Source organism: Balaenoptera acutorostrata, chromosome 5, assembly GCF_949987535.1.
Source record: "Balaenoptera acutorostrata chromosome 5, mBalAcu1.1, whole genome shotgun sequence".
Lineage (NCBI taxonomy): Eukaryota > Metazoa > Chordata > Mammalia > Artiodactyla > Balaenopteridae > Balaenoptera > Balaenoptera acutorostrata.
The window spans coordinates 72092305-72116551 of record NC_080068.1 but is presented as its reverse complement, the minus strand read 5'-3'; the positions used below and the strand labels follow the sequence as shown (position 1 = coordinate 72116551).

The 24247-nt window shown below is 37.9% G+C and overlaps 1 protein-coding gene across 4 annotated transcripts in view; it reads right to left on the bottom strand.

Moving 5' to 3' along the window:
* The window catches only part of CORIN (corin, serine peptidase), a 261407-nt gene that overhangs the window by 27755 nt on the left and 209405 nt on the right, over positions 1 to 24247 (bottom strand). For 3 of the 4 annotated variants that reach the window (XM_007180752.3, XM_007180749.2, XM_007180750.2), the window contains 3 exons: positions 16605 to 16721; positions 13903 to 13952; positions 13576 to 13750 (listed from right to left, as the gene is read on the bottom strand). In XM_007180752.3, the coding sequence (XP_007180814.2) occupies positions 13576 to 13750; positions 13903 to 13952; positions 16605 to 16721 (342 nt within the window). The remainder of the gene's footprint in view (positions 1 to 13575; positions 13751 to 13902; positions 13953 to 16604; positions 16722 to 24247) is intronic. The other variant, XM_007180751.2, reaches the window with a different exon arrangement.

Below are 24247 nucleotides of genomic sequence, written 5' to 3'. Positions count from 1 at the left end.
GGAGGGTCAGGAAAAAGTATGCAAGGCCAACATTCAACCTTCAATGTTTTTAGCATTGTTGGGTTCTTGGACTAGATTCTACTAACAGAGTCCTCTATACAGTCCACACATTCTACACTTTTTCCATTGTAAAAAAAATAATAATTTTAGGTCTATCAAAATTGATGTCATATGGAAGCAACCTAAGTGTCCATCAGCAGATGAATGGATAAAGAAGATGTGGTGTATATATATATGTGATGGAATACTACTCAGCCATAAAAAAGAATGAGATGTTGTCACTCACAGCCACATGGATGGACTTGGAGGATATTATGCTAAGTGAAATAAGTCAGACAGAGAAAGACAAATACTATATGATATCATTTATGTGTGGAATATAAAAAATAAACTAGTGAATATAACGGAAAAGAAACAGACTCACAGATACAGAGAACAAACTAGTGGTTACCAGAGGGGAGAGGTAAGGGGGGGAGGGGCAAGATAGGAGTGGGGGTTAAGAGACACAAACTGTATAAAATAAATAAGCTACAAGGATATATTGTACAACACGGGGATACAGTCAATTTTTTTATTGAAGTATAGTTGATTTACAATGATTCAGGTGTACAGCAAAGTGATTCATATATATATTATATATATATATATATATTCTTTATCAGATTTCTTTTCCATTATAGGTAATTACAAGACAGTGAATATAATACCCTGTACTATACAGTAGGTTCTTGTTGTATAGTCAATATTTTATAATAACTATAAATGGAGTATAACCTTTAAAAATTGTGAATCACTATGTCGTACACTTGAAACGTATATAATATTGTACATCAAATATACCTCAATAAAAAGAATTGATGTCACTATTTGAAAAAAAATATATATATAACATCTATATGTAGAGAAATATATATATATAGAAATATATCTATAGATATAGATACGGATATAGATATAGAGCTGGGGATTTCAATAATAAGCAAGAAAGACATGATCCCTGCCTATACAAACTTTAGAATTGAGTGAAGATGAACACATAAACAATTATAATAAAATTCAGGAAAGTGCTGTCTCATGAACATTACAGGATAAGGTTACAGAAGACTATTTTTCATTAAATAAAGCCATCACTCAAAGAGCATGCCTTTCTTTCTCTTCCTTCCTTCCTGACTTTGTCTTTCTGTCTTTCTTCCCTCCCTTCCTCCCTTCCTTCTTTCCCTCCCTCCCTCCCTTCTCTCCCTCCCTCCCTTCCTCCCTCTCTTCCTTCCTCCCTTCCTCCCTCACTTCCTCCCTTCCTTCCTTCTTTCCCTCCCTCCCTTTTTTCCCTCCCTCCCTCCCTTCCTTCCTCCCTTCCTTCCTTCTCTCCCTCCATCCCTCCCTCCCTTCCTTCTTTCCGTCCCTCCTTCCCTCTCCCTGTTCCATTTTTCAGTCTAGAGGAGTAAATGCATAACCATCTGATAAATTCAATACTCACTTGAGATTCTATTGTTTAAGATATTTGAAATCAAACAATTATTGATTTCAAATGTCTACCTATTTAATAGCTTCTTGCCTCGAATCAGAGCTACTAAATTTTGGTTTCAAAAAAAATACTCATGTATCTGCTTAAATCACAAGCAGTAGGACAAACAGTATGCAGTTGAACACTGCAAACTATTGGTAACAAAATGAAATAGTGTAAACTTTTTGGACTTAATTACGATATTGGGGTTAATCTAATTCTAACACTAAAACAACTATCAATAAAACTGCAAAATGTTATTAACTTGTATTCAGTAACCTGTTGTGACACAAGCTACTGTCCTTATGGCATTAATATCCACCAAAAGCACAAAAAAAAAATACAGGAAATTCACATACTTTTTTATATTCAGTAAGGAAATTGTTCTGTTTTCTTTTTTGTTATAAGGGGGAAAATAAAGTCTCATTAAATGTTTTTTCCCAAGTCTGGCAAAAACCAGGAAAAACAATAACCTGTTGTTCAAAAGGGGAACATGAAGTGAGGGAGATGTGTATAAATGGTATATTGGTATATTAAGCATGTTCTAGAAAGAATGAGTCACCCCCATCTGGGTGGAAGCAAAAGGAGGAAAGAAGACTTAGGGCTACATGAAGGCCACATGAATCTAGTTTCAGTAAAAAGTACCCAGTAGAGGAACACATAGGAACAAGCTATGTTCATGTGGCCATTTTAGTGAAGAGTAAATTGGACTACAAAGATAAAAAGCCAAGTATAGCAGGTGAAAATCTTCAGCATCAAGGGGATTTTTTTCTCAGTGCTGTCAGACTTCAAAGCAACAGCAAGGAGAACTGGTGCATCCTTAAAGAAGATTGTGCAAAGATCCTCAGGCTCTGAGAGTGAGGAAGCAGGCAAGGTGAAGCCAGGTGAAAATCCACCAGTAGCAATAAAAGTGGCTGAGGAAGATGTTAAGAGACCTTTTTCTCCTTTCATTCTTGCTCTACATAGTATTTCATTACCAGAAATTCTTATTTAATTTGCTTCATGTTTATACTCCTGTTTTAATGATGAATATACATTATAGATAATGTTGAGATAATATGATTTCAACTTCTAATTCTTCAATTATCACTCTAGAGAGAAAACACAGCTACCTATACACCTCAGATGCATTATGACATCCAGGGAAGTTTATACATAATTGAAGGCACAATGTCTCTGGACACAATAACCAGTTTCAGTTTGTAATTTGCCACACTCAGCTCTAGTTTAGACATAAATTTGCCACATTTTCACTTAATTCAGCTGGCCAGGTTTAGAGATTTTCTTCTATCTTTATCTTTTCTTAAGAGCACAAAAATTTCCCTTTTTTTACCCTTTCTGATTTTACTTTGAATAACTTATATTTACTATTTATCTTTTTTCAGAAAATAAAATTAATATTTATAATTAACCCCCCCTGTGATAGAAATCACTATTTTACAAGACTTACTCCAGAAATGGCACAGCCATGTGGTGACTCGGAAGTAATTTGAAATTTACCATACCTGCACTAAGTAAAGAAATATCACACAAAAGCATCATTTCTGTTCTACAAATCTTAGGAACCTCTTACTTTTAATATTGCATCTGCCCTTGGTATGTTTAAAGAATTCTCTCTAACACATGCAGTGAAAAGATTCTAGAATGGGATGACCACAATGTAAATGCATAAAGGGGCCGAGTATAAGTCAGTAAGTAGTGGGTGTCAGACCACAAGACTTGTCCATCTTGAGGGCCATCTGCCTCTCAGCTCCTGCTGATGGCTGTCGTATTGGAATATCCAGTGTGAGTTGACCTTCTGATTGTTTCAGAGAAGCCAAAGTTCTGGATTTTAGGTAAAGTATACACAGTTTGAACTGCTGGCTAAAGTTTTTAAATGTATCTAACAAGCAAAAGAGATCACAGCTGGATTCTTCTTTTAGTATAAAATCTCTATAGTTTCCAAGTATTTCTACATATCAATTCAATCAGCTTCTCACCAATTATGAGGTATAAATAGGAATGCTTACTCCATTTTAGAGAAGATAAAGCAGTGACTCAGAGCAGATTAGTGACTCATCTAAAATCACAGAGATACTAAGTGATGGTAGCAGGCCAGAAAGCCAGTCCTTTAAACCCCTACACCACAACCTTTATACTAAACTTCACTGAAACAAAGAGAAGGGTCCACAGGTATCAACACAAGAATCAGGTATTGGCCACAGAGTGGAAAGCATGCAGGATGAGTGGAGACTGACTGGTGAGTGATAGGATGGCAGATAGAAGGAAGATACCTTCTCTTTCATGAATGTATCCCCCAGATATGATGGGGAACTAGCCGCCAGTAATGAAATTACAGAAAGTGAGCAATTCTATTATCCCAGGGTCCAAAAAAGCTAGAGAAGGGGATAGTCAGATACACATCCTAGAGCTTAGAGAATCAGATTTAAGAATGTTTCGGAAAAAAGATAGGACAATGTGTCCAGACACTCTTAAAACAAGTACAGCTAAACAGAGATGGGAGAGTTTGAGTTCCAAATTCTGATTTACCATCACAAATGACTGCAGTAAGAAAATGAAGAATCATCCAAAAAGTAAATGTTACAACGTAAGAATCTCAGAGCTTTCAAACTGGAAAGTTTATCACAGAACAGTGGCAAGAAACTGTAGCAATTGTCAAAAAGTCTCAGTCATAGAACCCTCCTACACTGTTGGTGGGAATGTAAATTGGTACAGCCACTACGGAGAGGAAAATGGAGGTTCCTTAAGAAACTAAAAATAGAGCTACCATATGATCCTGTAGTCTCACTCCTGGACATATATCCAGAGAAAACCATAACTTGAAAAGATACATGCACCCCAACATTCACTGCAGCACTATTTACAATAGCCAAGACGTGGAAGCAACCTAAATGTCCATTGACAGATGAATGGATAAAGAAGATGTGGTATGTATGTGTCTGTGTGTGTATGTATATATATATATATATATATATATATATATATATATATATATATATATATATATACACATATATATATACATATACATACAATGGAATATTACTCAGCCATTAAAAAAAATGAAATAATGCCATTTGCAGCAACGTGGATGGACCAAGAGATTATCATACTAAATAAAGTCAGACAGAGAAAGACAAATATATGATATCACTTATATATGGAATCTAAAAAAAATAGTACAAATGAACTTATATACAAAACAAATAGACGTACAGACATAGAAAACAAACTTATGGTTATGAAGGGGGAAAGGGGGGAAGGAATAAATTAGGAGTTTGGGATTAACATATACACATTACTATATATAAAAAGATAACCAACAAGGACCTACTGTATAGCACAGGGAACTAAACTCATTATCTTGTAATAACCTATAATGGAAAAGAATCTGAAAATCTACATCTATATATATAACTGAATCACTTTGCTGTATACCTGAAACTAACACAACACTGTAAATCAACTGTACTTCAATAAATTTTTTTTTTTTTGTGGCCATGCTGTGTGGTTTGCAGGATCTTAGTTTCCCGACCAGGGATCGAACCTGGGCCCCCGGTAACCACTGGACCGCCAGGGAATTCCCTATACTTCAATCAATCAATCAGTCAATAGAAAAAAAGCAGGAAAAATAAAAATGGCTTCTCAGCAAAATTATGTGTGGGAAGAACAAGATGAGGATTTCCATCTGGGGCAAATAATTTAATATTAGTAGTCAACTAAGACAAAGCTGAACTATTTGAACTTTCCTTTACTTCTAATATCTCCATTCAAGGAGAATGGTCTTCAGGCAACATCCAAAAGATTCATCTTCCATGTGATAAAACGTATAAGTGCTTAATACATTGAAATGTTGAGTTGATGTCTGGTCTAAGATATGGGAGGGGTCAGTAAAAGATCACTGACCTTCTGCAGAGGAGTTAACATTTCTAGTTCCAGACAAATTATAGTCCTAACTACTAAAAAAGCTACAGATGTCATCACTAACACCGAGAAGGGGCTGGTTAGTCAGTTAACAAATATTTGATTGGTTGCTATATTCCTTGCTGAAAGAAATGAAAATACAGAGGCGAGGAAGACAGACAGGGTTCATGCCCTCATAGAGCTTTCATCCTGGGCTAGCCAAATATATATATAAACAAATAAGATTATCTCTGGTAATTAGGAGGGAAAAAAATAGGATAATGTGATAGAGAGATGACTGATGGGGGGGTCATTTTAGCTAGGATGGTTAGGGCAGGCCTTTGACAAAGTGACACTTAATTTGAGACTTGAATGAGGGGAAGGAGGCAATTTTGTGACTCCATAGGAGGGTTCCATACTGCAGAAGCAGCAAGTAGAAAAGTCCTAAAGCAGGAATGAGATTGGGGGATTTCAGGGACAGAAAGGCTACATGTTTGGAGACCAATGAGTGATGAGAGAATAGGGGGAGATGCAAAGAGGTAGGACTAGATATTTAAAGGCTATGATAAGAAATCTTATTCTTGTTACAATGAGAAGCTGTTGTACAGTTTTAAACAGGTGGTGACATGGTATGATTTACATTTTAGAAAGATCACCATCTCACTGTGTGTAGAATAGACAATAAATGAACAAGAGAGTAGTCTAAAAAAAAAAACAGATAGGAAACTGTTTTAAAAGTTGTTATGGATTGATTGTGTCCCCCTGCAAAATTCATATATTGAAATCCTAATCCCCAATACATCAGAACAAGATCTTATTTGGAGATAAGGTCTTTACAGAGGTAATCAACTTAAAATGAGGCCAGTATGGTGAGCCCTAATCCAATATGACTGGGTATCCTCATGAATAGGGGAAACTTGGAGACAGACATGCACACAAAGGGTGAAGATGAAGACAAAGATCAGAATTAGGCTTCTATAGGCCAAGGAATGCCAAAGATTGCCAGCAGAACACCAGAATCCAAGCGAGAGGCATTCTCTCTCACAGCTCTCAGAAGGAACCAACCATCCCAATACCTTGATCTTAGACTTCTAGCCTCCATAACTGTAAGACAATAAACTTCTGTCAATAAACTTCTTGGCTTGTTGAAGCCACCCAATTTGTGGTACCTTGTTATGGCTGCCCTAGGAAGCTAATACAATAATCCAGACCTGATATGATGGTGGTCTGGATTAGGATTATAGCATAAAGATGATGAGAGGCAGTTGGGTTCAAGCTATATTTTGAAAGAAGATCCTACAGAACTTACTGCTAGAGTAAAAGTGGGAGGAATTAAGGATGGCTCCCAGGTTTGGTGTATTAGCAAACCAATGGATAATGATGCCTCTTACTGAGATGGGGAAAGTTTGTGAAGCATACAATTATTTGCTCAGTGGGAGAGATGAGGAATCAAGTTTTGTTCTGGCCATGTAAAGTAGAATGTTTATTACACATTCAAATGGACACTTCATCTAAGCATTTAAATATGTTTGAGGTTGGTGGGTTGGGAGAAAATCTGGGTTGTGCTAGAGATATAAATTTGGAAGTTATGAATAAATATTTGATATTCATATTCGATATTCATATCAATATTTGATATTCATCTTTGTTCAAATATAAGGAAGCATTTGAAACTATGTGATTAGATGATTGTAGACAGATAAGGAAGCCAAGAATTAGGTCCTTATCTGATCATGGGCTGCTATAACAAACTACCATAGACTGGGTGGCTTAAACAACAGTTATTTCTCATAGTTGTTGAGGCTCGAAGTCAAAGATTAGGGCACTAGCATGTTCAGGGTCTGGTGAAGATCCCCTTCCTCGATTACAGATGGTGGTCTTCTTGTTGTATCCTTACATGGCAGAGGGAGAGAGGGCTAGCTTTCTTTCTCTTCTTATAAGGACAACATGGGTTTCACCCTCATGACCTAATCACCTCCCAAGGGCCCCACCTCCTAATAGCACCTTATTAGGGGTTAGATTTTCAACATGTGGAAAGTAGGGGGACACAACTGTGCAGTCCACAACACACCTGGAGAACTAAAACATTTAGTGGCCTAGAAGAGGAGAAGCTGCAAAAAAAGAAAGAGAAGGGTAGGTCAGTGACGTAAGAATTTTTTTGTTATTTTAAAAGAAAAGTGAAGAAAGTATTTTAAGAAGGATGTAGTAATCAAATACTAGGGAGGGTTCCAGTGAGTTAGAAACTGAAAATCCACCATTGGATTTGGCAAGATGGAAGTCACTAAAGACTTTGGTAAGTGTCATTTCTGAAGTGGCCTTGATGACAACCCAAGTGGAGTGACCTGAGGGGAATACAGGAAGTGTAAAAGTGAAGACAGTGACTGTAGGAAACTCTTTTAGGAGTTTTACTGTGAGTACTAGCCAAAATGGGGCAAGAGTTGAAGAGGGATGTGAAGTCAAGAGAAGGGGGTTTAAGTTGGTGACACTAAGGCATGTTTGCTGAAGGGAATGATCCAGCAAAAAAGAGAGAAATTGATGAAAAATAGAAATGATGATTTTAAAATAGTCTTTGACGGAATAAACACACAGACCTACTAGAGAATGGACTTGAGGACACGGGGAGGGGGAAGGGTAAGCTGTGACAAAGTGAGAGAGTGGCATGGACATATATACACTACCAAACGTAAAATAGATAGCTAGTGGGAAGCAGCCGCATAGCACAGGGAGATGAGCTCGGTGCTTTGTGACCACCTAGAGGGGTGGGATAGGGAGGGTGGGAGGGAGGGAGACACAAGAGGGAAGAGATATGGGAACATATGTATATGTATAACTGATTCACTTTGTTATAAAGCAGAAACTAACATACCATTGTAAAGCAATTATACTCCAATAGAGATGTTAAAAAAAAATAAATGCATCTAAAATAAAGTCTTTGAAAGATGAATGGAAATATGATTGTCCTTAAAAAGGAGCAAGGACACATCCTCCACCATAACTCAAGGGAAAGGAGGGAACGTGGCCAAAGATACAGGTAACTTGTTGGAATTAGGGGTGAGACAAGGCAAAACATATAATGATGTCTATTTTCTTCATAAAGAATGAGGTGAGACCAGTGGAGGGTGAAGGAGATTTGGGGACAGAGGAGAAGACGTCAAATAGTTGAGGATGGAAAAGTGGCTTTACTGTGAACATATACTGGATGGGTGCCATATTGTTAGATGCTCATTTGAGATTCATGATCATACATTTGGCATGAGCTCAGTTAGCAGTCTGGTGTGTGATATTCTCCAGCAATGACCAGCTGTTCAGGTGCAGGTGCACAGTACGTGGATAGTCGCAGGACAAGAAGAAACAAGTAAGTAACTACAAAGATTAGAAGGGGAAGAACTCCCAGTTTCTGTGAGCCCCAAAAACTATGGGAATTGGCCTAACGTTTAGGCCAACTGCTGGCTACATCCTAGACCCAGACATTTTTCCACTGGAGCAGTGAGGATGCAGAGAATGCCTCCTTAGGGGGCAGGGCAGTGGGGAGCATGGACTCAGGTCAGGGTCACCACAATTGCTCACTCACCGGTGATGCTGGAAAACAGCACCCCAAGGGAGGTATGGATCCAAAATGGAGAATTCCTATTTTAGTGGACATTAGTACTTGATGGGAATGGATCAAATCTCTCAAGTAGACAGAACGGAAAGAAAAAATTGCAAACGAATGGCATGGTTTATATGCACCTAGAAGATAAAGAAGTAACCATGAGAACATGACATGGGCTCAGTAATAAAACGTCAGATCAAACCTCTCACTTCTTTTCCTGACTGTATTAAAAGACTGTTAGATCAGTACAGGTGGGTAAGTCAATGGTTATTTTCTGTGGAGAATGAGAAAGGCAGCTGTCCAGAAATAGGTGAAAAGATTATTGAGTAATATTAAGGGTCCAATGGGTGCTGTAAGTCAGGCATGACACTAATCTGCATCCTTGGGTAATGTTCTCCTCAGTTCGGAAGAGCATGAATACAGGATTGAAAACGTGCTCTTCATATTGACTCTTAGTTGGAGGTCTGTGTGGTGTGTGTGGCAGAAAGATCTAGGGGCAAAGAAGCTGAAGGTTCTGGTGAGAGGACTGAAGTGATGGTCCCAGTGCACTAGGTTACCCGGGGAAAGAAACGAGATGAGGAGGAGACAGATGGACTGAGAAAACAGGAGGAGATGCACAGACAAGCAAACACAAGTCTTGTTGGAGTGAAGAGCTGGTGTGGTAGAAATCAAGACATGGGTGACCTGGCAGGGTTAAGGGTTGTGATCTTATAGTAAAAGGATAGTTTTTCATGCAGATTTCCTGGAGAGGAATCAGACACTTCTGATAACTACTAGTTGTGTGCCAGCCTAGGAAGTTCATCCTTAAGTCTCTTGGAGGTGGAAGAAGGCAAGGAAATTGCTTGTTAAATTACCCCTGAAACTCAACGTCTTTCTTCCTTAGAGCTGTGGAAGTTGAATTGTTACTATGGCATCTGGGACTTCATCTGATCAACGTAGTACCTCATGGTTTTAATTTTCCTTTGGGATTTTTAAATACCTCTCCATGCAGGAGCAAGACATGTCCTTTTTTTCCATGAATATAATTAAAAGAGACAGGCTTGAAAAGAACTACAGATGGGTCACACTGGGCCTTGCCAAAGTATGGAATCAGGATATGAAGTAAATCCCATTAATTGCAGCAATTGATGGATCCTACAGAGAGTAAGGCTTACAATTAGAGGTTCTCAAAAGTTTTGAGGGCCACTGGAAAGATTGTAAAATAGAACCAAAGTTATTAGTACACATTCAAGCAAAGACTTGTTTGAAGTTGGGCAATTTCTAACTTCTTATGGATAGGCCAGGCCCCACTTGACAGTTCTGTGAAGTCTAATGTTCCATGAAATTTTACCAGGGCCTTTGATAGAATATCCATTTCCTTAATTATAAACACATTTCTTCTCTATTGCAAGGTTTCTCCTTAACTTCACAGATCTGTCAGTGAAAGACAAAACTGGGATACCACATATGGAAATTTGACCAAAGTGGTGCATGAACTGGATGAATTAGTATATAAAAGGTGTTATTCCCTTAAAGAGCTGTTGGATTCATTTAGGTGATCGTCTTTTGATAAATGTACTCTTGCTAGTACAATCTTCTGCTTATCATGGAGTTATAAATCAGAACTGGAAAAGACATCTGGAAACATCTGGCCCCTTCCAAAGCAATAACATTGCAATGTATTTCCTGACATACTACACAGACTCTTCCAATCATTTAGGGTCGTTCTTACACATTAAAAGTTCTCAAGAGGAGGTTCTGGTTTGATTTTTTACATTATATTTCCCCAAAAAGAGCAATCAAATAGCTAGATATACACATTTCCATTTTATAATCACTTCTCATATTATATTCTAATTACTTGTTTAAATGTCTGTCTCCTCACTAGGTTAGCATTCCAAGAAAGGAAACATATATTCATTTCTTTAATCCCCATATGGAGATGAATATATGTTCTGGGACTCTATTCTGTAGAAACAAGAGTACCAATAGGTGAGTAGCTTTGCATAAGAAGATGTATTGCAGTGTTGTTAAAGTGATAGCAGACTGGAACTAACGCGAATGTCCATCAACTGGGGAATAATAAAAAAAGTATGGTGAATCTCTATGGTGGAATATCATTTAGCTTTGAAAAAGAATGAGCTAGAGCTACATCAACTGACTTGGAGGGGACGTCCATTATATACTGCTACATGAGAAAAGCAACTTACAAACAAAAGTATAGCGTGTGATTTCAAATTGTAAAAATAAATGACACCCTGTGAAAAATATATGTTTATAGCTGTGGAGGAACAATCACTAGGGGTGACCTTGAGGATGATGAGAAAGTAAAGGAGAGAGAGTATGGAAGGAGATAAAAATTGAGCTAGCAAAATGAAAAAATATTCATGCCGTAATGCTAAGGGAAAAGTCAGAATGCATGTGTTTTTGTTTTGTTTTGTTTTGTTTTATTTATTTTTGGCTGCGTTGGGTCTTTGTTGCTGCACGCAGGCTTTGTCTAGTTGCAGTGAGTGGGGGCTACTCTCCATTGTAGTGCGTGGGCTTCTCACTGCGGTGGCTTCTCGTTGCAGAGCATGGGCTCTAGGCACACGGGCTTCAGTAGTTGTGGCTTGTGGGCTCAGTAGTTGTGGCTCGCGGGCTCAGTAGTTGTGGCTCGCGGGCTCTAGAGCCCAGGCTCAGTAGTGGCACACGGACTTAGTTGCTCTGCGGCATGTGGGATCTTCCCAGACCAGGGCTCGAACCCGTGTCCCCTGCATTGGCAGGTGGATTCTTAACCACTGCGCCATCAGGGAAGTCCCTGAATGCATGTTTTTAGTAATAATATTTTAAAAAGAAAAATTTATGTTTATTGATGTCTTACTGACTGGTATCAGGCATGGTTCTTAAGGTTTTACATAGGCTATCTCACTTGATGCCTGCACCAACCCTGTGAGGTAGGGATGGTTATTTCCCTCATTTCATAGATGAGGAAACTTGGCCCAGAGAAGTTTATAAATTGACACAGTAAGTGGCAAAGCTGAGAAAATATAATAATAGACAAATAGGCAAAAAAACGAAATTGCATTTTTTTCTACAGATTAACCTGGTAAAATGAAAATAATCAATTTAATGAGGTGACAGAACTGTGAGTTATTTGTGTTAAATTTTTGCTATTATTTATTATTACTTTTAAATAAAGTAAAATTATTAAAAATAAAAAGAAGAAAATGGGCGGTATGGTGGTTTTGCAAACATGTCCTCAAATACTTTGCCACTCCTCTCTCTGAGAGAAGAGTTCTATGTTTCTTCCCTTTGAATCTGGGTGGGGCTGTGACAGCTCTGACCAACTCCATAGTGTAAGTAATGTTGTGTGTCTCTGGAGGTTGGATCAAAAAAGGCTTCCTCCTGGCTCCCTTTTTGGGACTCTCACTTTAGGGGATGTTAGCTACCAAGCTGTGAGTCTCACTTGGAGAGAAACAAATGCCCCTGCCAACAGGCAGCATCCACTGCCAGACTTCAGGTGGTGCCTTAGTTCCTTCCAGCAGAGTTCCCAGACATTGCTGAGCAGAGACAAACCATAAGCTATTTCCTGTCTAGATGTCTAATCTCCAGAATCTTCCATGGGCAAAAAAAAAAGGGTTGTTGTTTGTTGTTGCTGTTGTTATTTTGTTATTGTTTGGTTAGGGGTCTTTTTTTTTTTTTTGCTCCTAAATTATACAACAACAGTCGAAATAGATGAGGACCTTCTGCAGTGATGTTTGTCAACTTGGGGTAGGTTTCCCCTTGGTCTTATTTTTCTGCTCCCTTTAGGTATTTGTGATGATTAACTTTATGTGCCAAGTGGCTGGACCATGGTGCCCCAATATTTGGCCAAACATTTTTCTGGATGCTTCTGTGAAGGTGTTTTTTTGGAAGAGATTCGCTTTCAAAATGGTGGACTATTAGTAAAGCAGGTTACCCTTCATAATGTGGGTGGGCCTTACCCAATCAGTTGGAGACTTTCATAGAGCAAAGACTGATCTCCCCAGAGCAAGAAGGAGTTCTGCCAGCATGCTGCCTTTGGACTTGAACTGCAGCTCTTCCCTGAGTCTCCAGCCTGCCTGCCAACCCATCAGACTTTAGACTCACCAAGCTTCCAGGAATGTTTGCCAATTCCCGGAAAACTCTTTCCCTCTCTCTCATTGGTCTGTTTCTCTGGACAGCCCTGACTAACACACATATTATACTTTTCACTCTACTTCCCAAACTCCTCACCAATTCCTCCAGCATGCTAACCTCACTGTAGTATCCAAGCAAATCTGCTCTGTTTAACTTCATATGCATTTGATGTATTTAAGAGGGCTAGAAAAGAGACTAAAGCTGGCTAGAGAATCAATCTTCTAAACTTCTTCCTCTTCCTCCCTCCTTAGGACATAAATCATAAGCAATATACATCTGTTGTCAATAAGTGAGCAGCACCTATATAGGATGATAACACCAAAGGTAGAAAAATCTAAGCAGATAAGGACCTGGGAAGGAGATCAACTGTGGATTTTGCACTGAATTACAGAATGGCATATGCCATTAAGAATACCCAAGTGACAAAATGATCAGGCAAAGCAAAAGAAAAGGTGCAGCTTACCCCTCGAAGCAGTGGGCGACTGTCAGAACCCACTTCTTGGCAATGAGGACACAGCCACAAATGTGACCACTGGGTTCACTCTGCAGGGAACACTGCCAGGGCCACCTTCCTGGGCGACTCGTCCGACCCCCGAGGATCCTCTTGTTCATTCGGGCAGCAGGGCGGCGCCCACAGTCTACCAAGGAGCAGGAGACAGCATGTGACTCACTACCAAACCCAGCTAGATGCTTGCACCTTTGCTGTCACGTACAAGTGATCATTTTTTCCCTTGAGCCAATCCAGTTAAATTAAGTTCATATCCCATTGTTACACCACTAATTCTCTCACCTTGTTTAGTACATAGAAGAGAAATCTTACTTCTGCTGTGACAGGACTGCCTAGATTTGGAAACATAAAATGGCATACTATTCAGTTACATATTTATTGTTCACTTCAAACACTTTACCAGTGAAAGGCAAGAAATAGCTTATACTTAAGTCAGGAATTCTCAAGGCAGGGCTGTGGTCAGATATCACCTTGGAGGTGGAGGTATATGAAGGATGTACTTTTTTTAAGTGTATTTAATATCATCATTATACAATTTCACATTTGTGGGAAGAGAAACTACTGTTAGCAAAGTTTCCCACATCATCTTGGCTGGTGGTACCACCCATAATACTGACTCAATGATTTTCAAAGTAGGGAGAGGAAAAGGAAAGGCATTAGTCTGCTTCTCAGAATGTATGGTGAGGAGGGAGCATGTCAGACTTTTATGCTTATGGAGAGGACATGTATGTCCAAAAGAAGCTGAGAAATAGCTTGAGAGAAATAAAATATTACTTCAAAAAGTCAGAGAACAGAGAAAGGAACTGAATATTTAGACTAGAAAAGAATCTTGAGACTTTTTTTTATTATCTTTTTTTTTAAGTTGAAGTATAGTTGATTTACAATATTGTGTTAGTTTCAGGTATACACCATAGTTATTGTTTTCTTCTGATTATATTCCATTATAGGTTATTATAAGATATTGAATATAATTCCCCATACTATACAGTAAATCTTTGTTGCTTATCTGTTTTATGTATACTAGTTTGTATCTGTTAATCCCATACTCCTAATTTGTCCCTCCCCTCATCCCTTTCCCCTTTGGTAACCATATATTTGTTTTCTATGTTGCTGAGACTTTCAATGTTAAACTGTGTATCTATGATTAGCTGACAGGAAGAAGGGGATTAAATTCATCCCATGTAACTCTAGATGGCAGGATCAGAATCAGTAGGGAGAACTTATAGAAAGAGTGCATTCAGGAAAGGAAGAACTTTCTAAAAATCAGAGTTTAGCTTTGAAGGCAAGAACATGGTTTAAGCATCTATCAATGTGGCTGCACAAGAGAATTCAGCTTAGGGTACACTAAGTTTTAACCACAAAGTTCTCTTCCAAGCATTTATTCACAATGCAAATTTAAAAGAAAAAAAAAACATGTTGGGACTGTCAAAAATACTATGACATGCTTAGAATCCCAGATATGTCAGAAAAAAGAAAAACAACCCTATGTCATTTCCACATTTCTTTTTGAAGATCTACTGTATTTTCATTTCTTGCTAAATTTGCATGGGGATATGTGTATACAATAAATTATATAATACAGAAAAAGCACATTTGTGTTTTGCCTTCTCACAACCTGAAGTCGCATCTCCTCCTCACTCTCTATTTCGTTATCCTTAGTTTCTTTGTAACACTTCCAAATATCTGAAATTCATTTTGTTTATTACTAGCTTAGAGTCTCTCTGTCCACCTCTGCAATGTATGTTTCCTGAGACCAGGGTCCTTGTCCCCCTCATCCACTTCTACATCCCTGCAGAGCTTAACAATGACCCCAGCAGAGAAGAGATACAAATAATTAGTTGTTGTTAGATCTTAAAGTCATATCTTTTAGGAATAGGAAAAGACCAAAGACTATGTATCTCAACTCTTTATTTTAAAGGAAATTGCGGTTTATAGGATCACACATCTAGTTGGCAAGCCAGGACTAGAACAGGTCCACCAACTCCCAACTTAGAATGAGTTTATCTTTCTTTCCTTTCTTTCTTTCTTTCTTTCTTTCTTTCTTTCTTTCTATCTATCTATCTATCTATCTATCTATCTATCTATCTATCTAACCTGAAAGGGATTTTCTGGCAGTCCCAGTTTGGGGAAACAAATCACTGTGGAAAGACTCAGGTCATTGGAGGAAGTGCTTCAGTTGACAACTATTCAGAAATTTGGTTGCAAGTTTGGTCTATGGGGAAAATGTCAAGAAATTCTAAAGAGAAATGGCCCACCTTCAGTTTTATTCTTTAGAATTCTTATGTACTGATTTCTCTAACATTTATTAAAAGCTTTGGAGTCAGATAAACTTGGTTTGAGTTCAGAGACTATCACTTATCATCTGTGAGCTGTGAATTTTGAGCAAGTTATTTAAATACTCTATAGCTATGTCCCTATAATGTAACAAGCACTAAATGAGTGTTAATTCCCTCAATTTACCTTTCTCCTGCACCCCTACCCAAGATGAGGGAGGCAATGTTGCCATGATTTTTTAGGGGAAATTTTTCAGAAGTGTATTTTCAAGGTTACTTGATTATAATTTTATTTGGTGTCTGTTTTTTCCTCAGGCTCTCCCAGTTTTATCAGTTGCCATTGTTTCAATTTCTTCTGTTAACTAGTCCCATGTAACATCTGTAGAAAGTGTAGATATTAAGAATTTATTTTTAATAGGATGTGAAAAAACTCCAAGATGAGAACCCAAGTTCCTCCTCCTTAACCATGATAGTTTCTGCAATCATCATTCAAGAAAAATGTAATGAGCCAAGAGAAAAAGATCTATGTCTACAAAGAAGAAAAAAAGCCAAGTGATGTTGAAATGTAAAGGCCCATAGCTATTCTATGGAAGCTCTTTTTTTGATGTGACAAATGTGGATTATCTTATAATTAGAAACAGAAGAACGGTCCTGATGAGAGATGTTTGCTCCATAATCCACTCTACACAGCTCCAGTGATGGGTGTCTTACCCTTTTACCAGCAGTTCATGCAAAGTGGTCCCATTAAGGCTTTCCCAGTCGGAGTGCAATGTCAGCCACTGCTGGTCTTGCTCCTGTTCCTGTATCAGTTTGGTCACAGATGGTTCTCTGACAGAAGGGCAAACACCAGATAAATATTCAAAGTACAATGATCTTTGACCAGGCAATATCATTATTTAGCACTTACTCTCTTATAAAAAAGAAGCATTAAGTTATCAGCCAATATTTCAACAGGGGGATGAGTATTAGAAGAAGTTTGGCATGGAACGTGATGAGCAAGAGGGGAAGCTACTAAAAGTATCCTGAAGCGATAAAGATCCACACCGTTACAGCTATTTTAGTCATTCTCTCTGCTGGCACGTATTTGAACTTTGTGAGGTGTTGGAATTCTAACATATACGATGTAAAAGTTCCAAGACCTAAAAATCAAGAGCAAGTTTAGGCAGGGATCAAAAGTAATAAAATTTATCTGCCTGGAGTATTTTTTCCTTCACTTTTCTTGCCCAAGTTATTCCTGCAATAAAGCAAAACCTTAAAATAAATAATAAGTAAAGAGAATCAATGGCCATTTAGTGTCTGTTCAGACAGTATAAAATTGTAAGTGGAATTTTTTCAACATACTGCAGAATCTTTATGCACTAAAAATAAGGAAGGTCTCTAGAAAGTAGAGACAGGAGTTAGACGACATCATTTTGCTGTTTACCTATATTCTCACTCAAACTCCACCAGTACTTTCCTGTCAATGTCTCATTCAATCATCAAATAAATATGCTTGTACCCAAGATGTACCCAAGATTTAAAACCTTAGGTTTCAAAAGTGTTTGGGTTTTTATGTAAAATATCCTATTCCTCATGAAATAATTGGTTCACTTAGGCAATCCATATTTGAAGAAAATCTTTTGGATTTTTATCAGCTGATGCTATTAAGGGTAGAAGAGGTAGAGGAATTCATTTTAGATAGGAGGAACGAGGGCTCCTTCTGAATCTGGAAGTAGGAGAGAAGGAAGCAGGTACTTAGTTGGATTTGGAGATGGGGAGAGAATTCAAGAGAATTCATCAAGAGAATTCAAATCAGACAATCAGATAGTCTTTTCAAGTAGGAGGGGGGCTCCTCGAATGAAGGTGTTGGGGGGGGGGGGGTGGCAGGGGTGCATAATGGTGAGGAAAGTGACGTGTATATGAAATTGTTCCCTGGTGGAAGTATTTGGAGAAACACATCAAAGATAACTTAAAAAGAATGGCAAGCAGTGCTGAGGATTCAAATGAACCTGGAAATCTTGAAGTTGTAGTAGCATCAAGTCTGTGAGCTTAGTGACTTTCTTTTTTTGATAATGGAATGCCAATTTTTTGTAAAAAGGGGGGGCACAGGGAAGAAAAGGGAAGAAAAGTTGGATTCAGTGGCATTGAAAGAAAAATTATCACTTCCCCTGGTTACCAATTATTTTAAAACTACTGTCATTACAGAATAGAAAATAAAAGAAACAAAATCCTCCCCAAATCCAGTTATTTTAAAAAGAATAAAACCCTCTAAAGAGAAGACTTGAGGATAGAATAAGAACCAAAGATTAAAAACAAAACAGAGTCCTTAATCATGGATGAATTCTAATCATTTGATTTAAAAACAAATGGCATAAACCCTGCCCATGCTTTAAGAAGCATCACACAAGCTTTAATTTATTTAGAAACTTGAATGAACTGTTTTATATTTGAAGATGTCACAAAACCTACTGCAAAATGAGAATTCTTTCCTTCACCAAAATGAGGCTCTGGCTTTTCAGTAATCCCAGAAGTGCTGTATGCAGAGGCACAGTGGGATGGAAAATACAAAAATCAGAGGCCACACACACCACTCATGGTGTTTCTCTTGATAGCTGCATCCTGAGAATTCCTTTCTGCAATAGAACAATCTGTGGCCTCCTAAATCCAGGCATTTTACCCGCAAAAAGCCAAAGGAAGATCGGCTTCAGATTTGTTATTTAATGAAATCATTCTTTAGGCAGATATTCACAGGGCAACAGGGACTTGCATGGGGACAAGTCAGCACAGGATTTGCACTGATGCTAAACAGGAAAATCATTGCAAAGGATGCTTCAGCCTTTCAACTCGCGAGGTCCCTTCAGTCACCTCAAGGGATATTTTTGCATTTCATTCATTAACCTCCAACAAGAAAGGCAATTTAGCCTGAATCTCTCAGTTACACCAAGTGGAAAATCTAAGAAATTCATCATCAACAAGAAGGCAGTATCATTACAAAAGTTAGTTTCCCATGAAATTCTTAAACCCCAGCATGCTTCTCATGCACAAAAATAAATCTTGCAGCCCTAGAAATGTCATCTTATGGCCCATTAAAAAAATATCAGTGAATCCATATGTCGGCTTCTGCCATTATACAGAATCTGAGCATCTGTGTGATTTCAACTTTTACTTTTTTCTTTAAATTTTTAAAATCATGAAAGTAATACTTATACATGGAAAAAACCCAAACATTATACAATGAAAAAATATCCTTCCCATCCAAGATGTATAAAAACCATCACTGTAAATAGCATTTGAGTATTCTTGCCAAGCTTTTACTGTAGTCCTTGTACATACACCCCTCTTTTTTTAGTCTATACACATTGTTCTGCGTGGTGTTGATGATGTTTTCATTTAATGATTTATCTTGGAAGTCTTTGCATAATAATAGCTATAGATAATAATAATGATATTATTATTATTAACTAATAACTATTTTCTGTAGGACAAGCACTAAAAGATTAGTAACTTGTTTTATATTATTTAATCCTCTCAACAACTTTGTTAAGTATGCTTTATTATTATTCCCCATTTTGGAGATGAAAAAATTGAGGCAAAGCGAGAATAAGTAATTTTCCCAAGGTCACACAGCTCTGGTATTGAGTCTCTTTGGTCTGACATCAGAGCACCACTTCTCACACTATGAACACTACGCAGCCCTCCTCTATTAAGGGCACACACCATGTTCTTTCCATAGCTGCAAAGTGTTCCATTATATGGATGTACATTTACTTTACCAATCCACTATTGAGGCTGTTTCCAATTTCTGGCTATAACAAAAAAGCAGCAGTTAATACTCTTAACCATTCACCTTTGCTTACATGCACACATGTGACTTGAGAATAAATCCCTAGAAATAAAATTATTGAATCAAAATGTAAATTTTTTATGAATTTCCCCTTCAAAGAGTAATGTCAATTTACAAACTTATCAAGAGTAGGTTTGTCTATACTTTTAAATTTTTATAACTGCGTACATAATGTAAGTCATGCTATTAAAACATATCTGGAACTTAACTGCTCAAATTTTGTTTAACAGTTGGTGATGCATTTGACTTATCTTTTTCCATATTATATCAAGAGACAAATCCTGTTGGGTAGAGAGCAAAAGAGCAAAAAAGCATCTTGCTAGTGATGAAGCATCAAAGTCACTGTATCCTAAGGGAGTCTGAGCAGGGAATGCAGTCAGACCCAAATGCTTCTAGAGCAGCTATGAAATCATATACAGAGAAGGAAATTTAAGCAACAATCTACTCCAATGTCCTCTTTTGACAGTGTGAGAAAACTAAGACATAGACCCATCCCAAACATTTGAGGGGCCCAGAGCGAGAGTATAAATGGAGGCCCATATGTCTACATATTTAGATATTATAAATCAAGTTAACAAGCTGTTAAAGAAAACATATTCTATCTTCCCATCTTGATCAACATATCTTTTAGGTTCAAATATAGAATTCTTGGACTCCTTGGAACAGTGGTTTTCAAACTTTAGCATTCATTCGAATCAACTGGAGGACCAGTTACAACAAAGATTGTTGGCCCCATACCCAGATTTCCAGGTTTGATAAGTCTGAGATGGGGCCCCCAATTTGCCTATCTAACAAGATGCCAGGTGATACAGATGCTGTGGTCTGGGACCACACTTTGAAAACAGTTCACCGGGCTCCAGGTGGGCATACCTCTGGTGGGCAGACTCTGCCCCATGAGGTGAGGCACAGCTAAGGAGAAAGACCAGAGTGGTCCCTCTAAATCAGGGTTTCTCACCTTTGGCACTACTGACATTTTATGCCAGATAATTATTAGCTATGCGGGGCTGTCCTGGGCACTGCAGGATGTTCAGTATCACCCCTGGTTTCCACACACAAAATACTAGTATCACCACACCACTCCTGGACTGACAATCAAAAAGGTCTACAGACATTTCCTAAAGTCCCCTCAGGGCAAAGTCACTGCTGGTTGAGTTCTGAGGTCCAGGGCAAGGCCCCTCTGCTCTGGGTCTAAAAGCAGTACTGCACAAAGAAGCAAGAGAATTTCGCTCAAATCTGCTTCTTGAAATGTGTGGCCGTAAGACACATATAAAAAATGTATAATTCCCCCCATACCCACTGAAATGAGAAAATAGAACATATCTAGAATTCTGAAACATCCTGATATTTTGAAAGGAAGTCTATATTTTAAGGCTTAGGTGAACAATCAGATCTCTAGACAGCTTGGCTTATTCTTATCTCACCTTCAGGTCACTTGGTGTTGAGTAATGAGGCATTTCATGCCTGTATTATAATTACGTAGGGGCTGCTTACCTAAAAAATGAAAGGCAGCACAAATCCCACAAAGCAAAGGGCTTCTTTACTTGTGTCAGCAAGACAGTAGTGCAGGACTTACCTAGACATGCCACACATTCCAGTGGAAGGACCAAGTCTATTCTATGGCATCTCTTCCTCGGGAAAGTCATGAGTCTTCAACCTCAGTACTGATGGTTAGTCTTGAAATACAAATGCCTTGTGTAGTGGATACATTATTTGCAATTCTAAATATCCTCCTCAGAACTTGGAACCTTTCTGTTAAACATTTCGTATCTGATTTCAAAAATCTTATCTTAAACCCTGTCATGTTATTGTCTCTGTTTGGTTCCTATAGTTTAGACATGTTAATATTAAAAGCTAGTTAAATTATTTTGCCAGGTAGAAGGAAGACCTAGAAGTATTGACAGAAAGGCATCATAGGTTGCAAATAAACACAAGTGAACATGACCATAGACTCGTTTGTCTGGTTAGATAGCTCAGCTTACACTTTATACAGCAAAACTCCCATCAATAGAAATGTTTCGAAGAAGAGCATAAAGTCTGAGTTTATTTTTTCCAGTAATATAAGTATTTAAAAATATTTTTTATTGTAATCTTAACTGAAAATATATAATTTTATTCATTTATCTACCTCAAAGGTAGAGTATAATAACTGTATTAGGCCATGATTTACAGGTACAAGTGACAAAAACTATCTCAAAGAAAAGAGAAGTTATAGATTATAAAATTAAATTATAGACTATTCATATTTCATAAAAAAATCAATGACATAATCCATTTCTAACATACAATAAATTGAAAATTGTAGCTATTAAATATATATTCTCATTCTCATATAAATTAGAAAATAAAACTAATAAAGCACTATTTAAAATAAACATTTCATTAAAGATATAAAAAAATTAATCAATCATAAAGTTAAAATGTCACTTGATCATTTACAAGATTTCAATCTTATACTGTAAAACAAACTCAATAAATGGTGTTAGGTTGTAAGTATATTTTTGAGCAATAAGTATATACCTCTTTCAGAATCTACAGTAGTCCAAGTATTTCCTTCTGGCTATTTTATCTTCAAAAAAAGATCCCATTTCTTTTTTGATAACTTGGAGGAAAACTTTGGGGACATTTTTTTTTTTAATTTTTAAGAGACAGAGACAACATTGTCTTGAAAGAAACTTATTTAGTTGTTTAGAAAATGTTTCCTGCTTGTCTTTACCTTCTTTTAGTTCATCAGTGTAAAACTAAAGATTACCAGTTTCATTTACAATATGCCATTTTTTATTCCACTAGTTCAGAAAGTCTTGGAACCAAAGTAGAATTTATTTTTCTAACAGAAGCTTTGCTTCATCAATTGCTCTTTTCTTCCTCATCTTGATATTATAGGCATAGAGAAAGTGCACCTTTATTCAATTCAAACTTTTAAGGCAGAATATGACTCTCTGGGTACATTACGAAATAAAATAATTCAAACTTCAGGGCTTTAAAAAATATTCAGTTAATAGTATTACACCACCATCAACAACAAAAATCAGCATTTTAGTACCTAAAATAGTGCCCGAATATCTGAATATCAAAAAGTAGAAATGTAATCAATCACTAAAGGGATGTGAATGGTCTTCAGGATGGCTGGTGCCTGGGGACCAAGCACCTTCACGACTCTCCATCTCTCATCTCCACTTCCTTCAGTCGGAGGGAGGAGGACGAGGTGGGAGGGTGGTTTTAGTGACCTCCAAGTGACTTTTCCACAAGCCAGGGGACAGGCTGCCTGCAGCTCTAAACTCAAATCCTTCATCTTTGTGACCAAAAAGGAAAGATGTCTTCTCTCCCCAGTACACTTAAAACAAATCTTATTGAAAAACTTTAAGTATCACAAAACCAGTCACTGTAGCCCAGGAGTGAGGTTCTTTGATTAGTCCAGCTTGGGTGAGGTATTACCTACCCCTCTACCAATCACTGAGGCCAAGAAAAGTGGGTCATGTACAAAGATGGCAGCCCCCTTTTGGATCCCAAGGATAGAATGGGAAGTGAAGCAAGTCCCCAAAATGAAGGGATGTAGGTCCCAAATGAAAAGGAGGGAGGCTGGGGCTTCCCTGGTGGCGCAGTGGTTGAGAATCTGCCTGCCAATGCAGGGGACATGGGTTCGAGCCCTGGTCTGGGAAGATCCCACATGCCGCGGAGCAACTAGGCCTGTGAGCCACAACTACTGAGCCTGCGCGTCTGGAGCCTGTGCTCCACAATAAGAGAAGCCACGATAGTGAGACGCCCGCGCACCGCGATGAAGAGTGGCCCCCGCTTGCCGCAACTAGAGAAAGCCCTAGCACAGAAACGAAGACCCAACATAGCAATCAATCAATCGATAAATAAATAAATCTAAAAAAACATTTTAAAAAAAAAAGGAGGGAGGCAGAGAAGCAACACAATAAATGTCTGCTACAAGTGACTTTACTTGAAATTTTTTAGTTCAAAAGATTATTATGCCTCAGAGTCAAGATCTACATGTTCTTTTGTTAGCTTTTGGAAGATGTAGGAAGAGTACAAGATTGGGTAGATATTAGACTTATGTTCATGAATGACACAATGGGTTAATCAGTGAGTGTTCAGTGAACTCAGTTTACTCATTGCCAAAGGACTATCACCCTGGCAGAATTTAAACAAATGACACAGTCAGATGGACAAGGGTTAAAACTGATGATTAATAAGGTTAATAAGCTGGAATGGAAATGGAGACAACACACTGGTGTTATATCAGATGGAGTCCCTCCCTAAAGAAGTTTTAGTGAGAGGAACAAATTACAAACATGTGAAAAAATAATTTCTGATACCAATAAGTGCTTGGAGGAGGCAGAGTAAGCAAATAGTACCTTGGTGAGTGTGAAAGCTGCTCTAACTAGGGTTGTCAAGGAAGACCTTTGTAAATAGTTGATATACAAGCTTAGAGACATGAATGATGAGATGGAGGTGATCCTGTTAAGGTCTAGAGATCAGCCTTCCAAACAAAAGGAACTGTGAAGTCAAAGCTCCCGAGATGGGAATG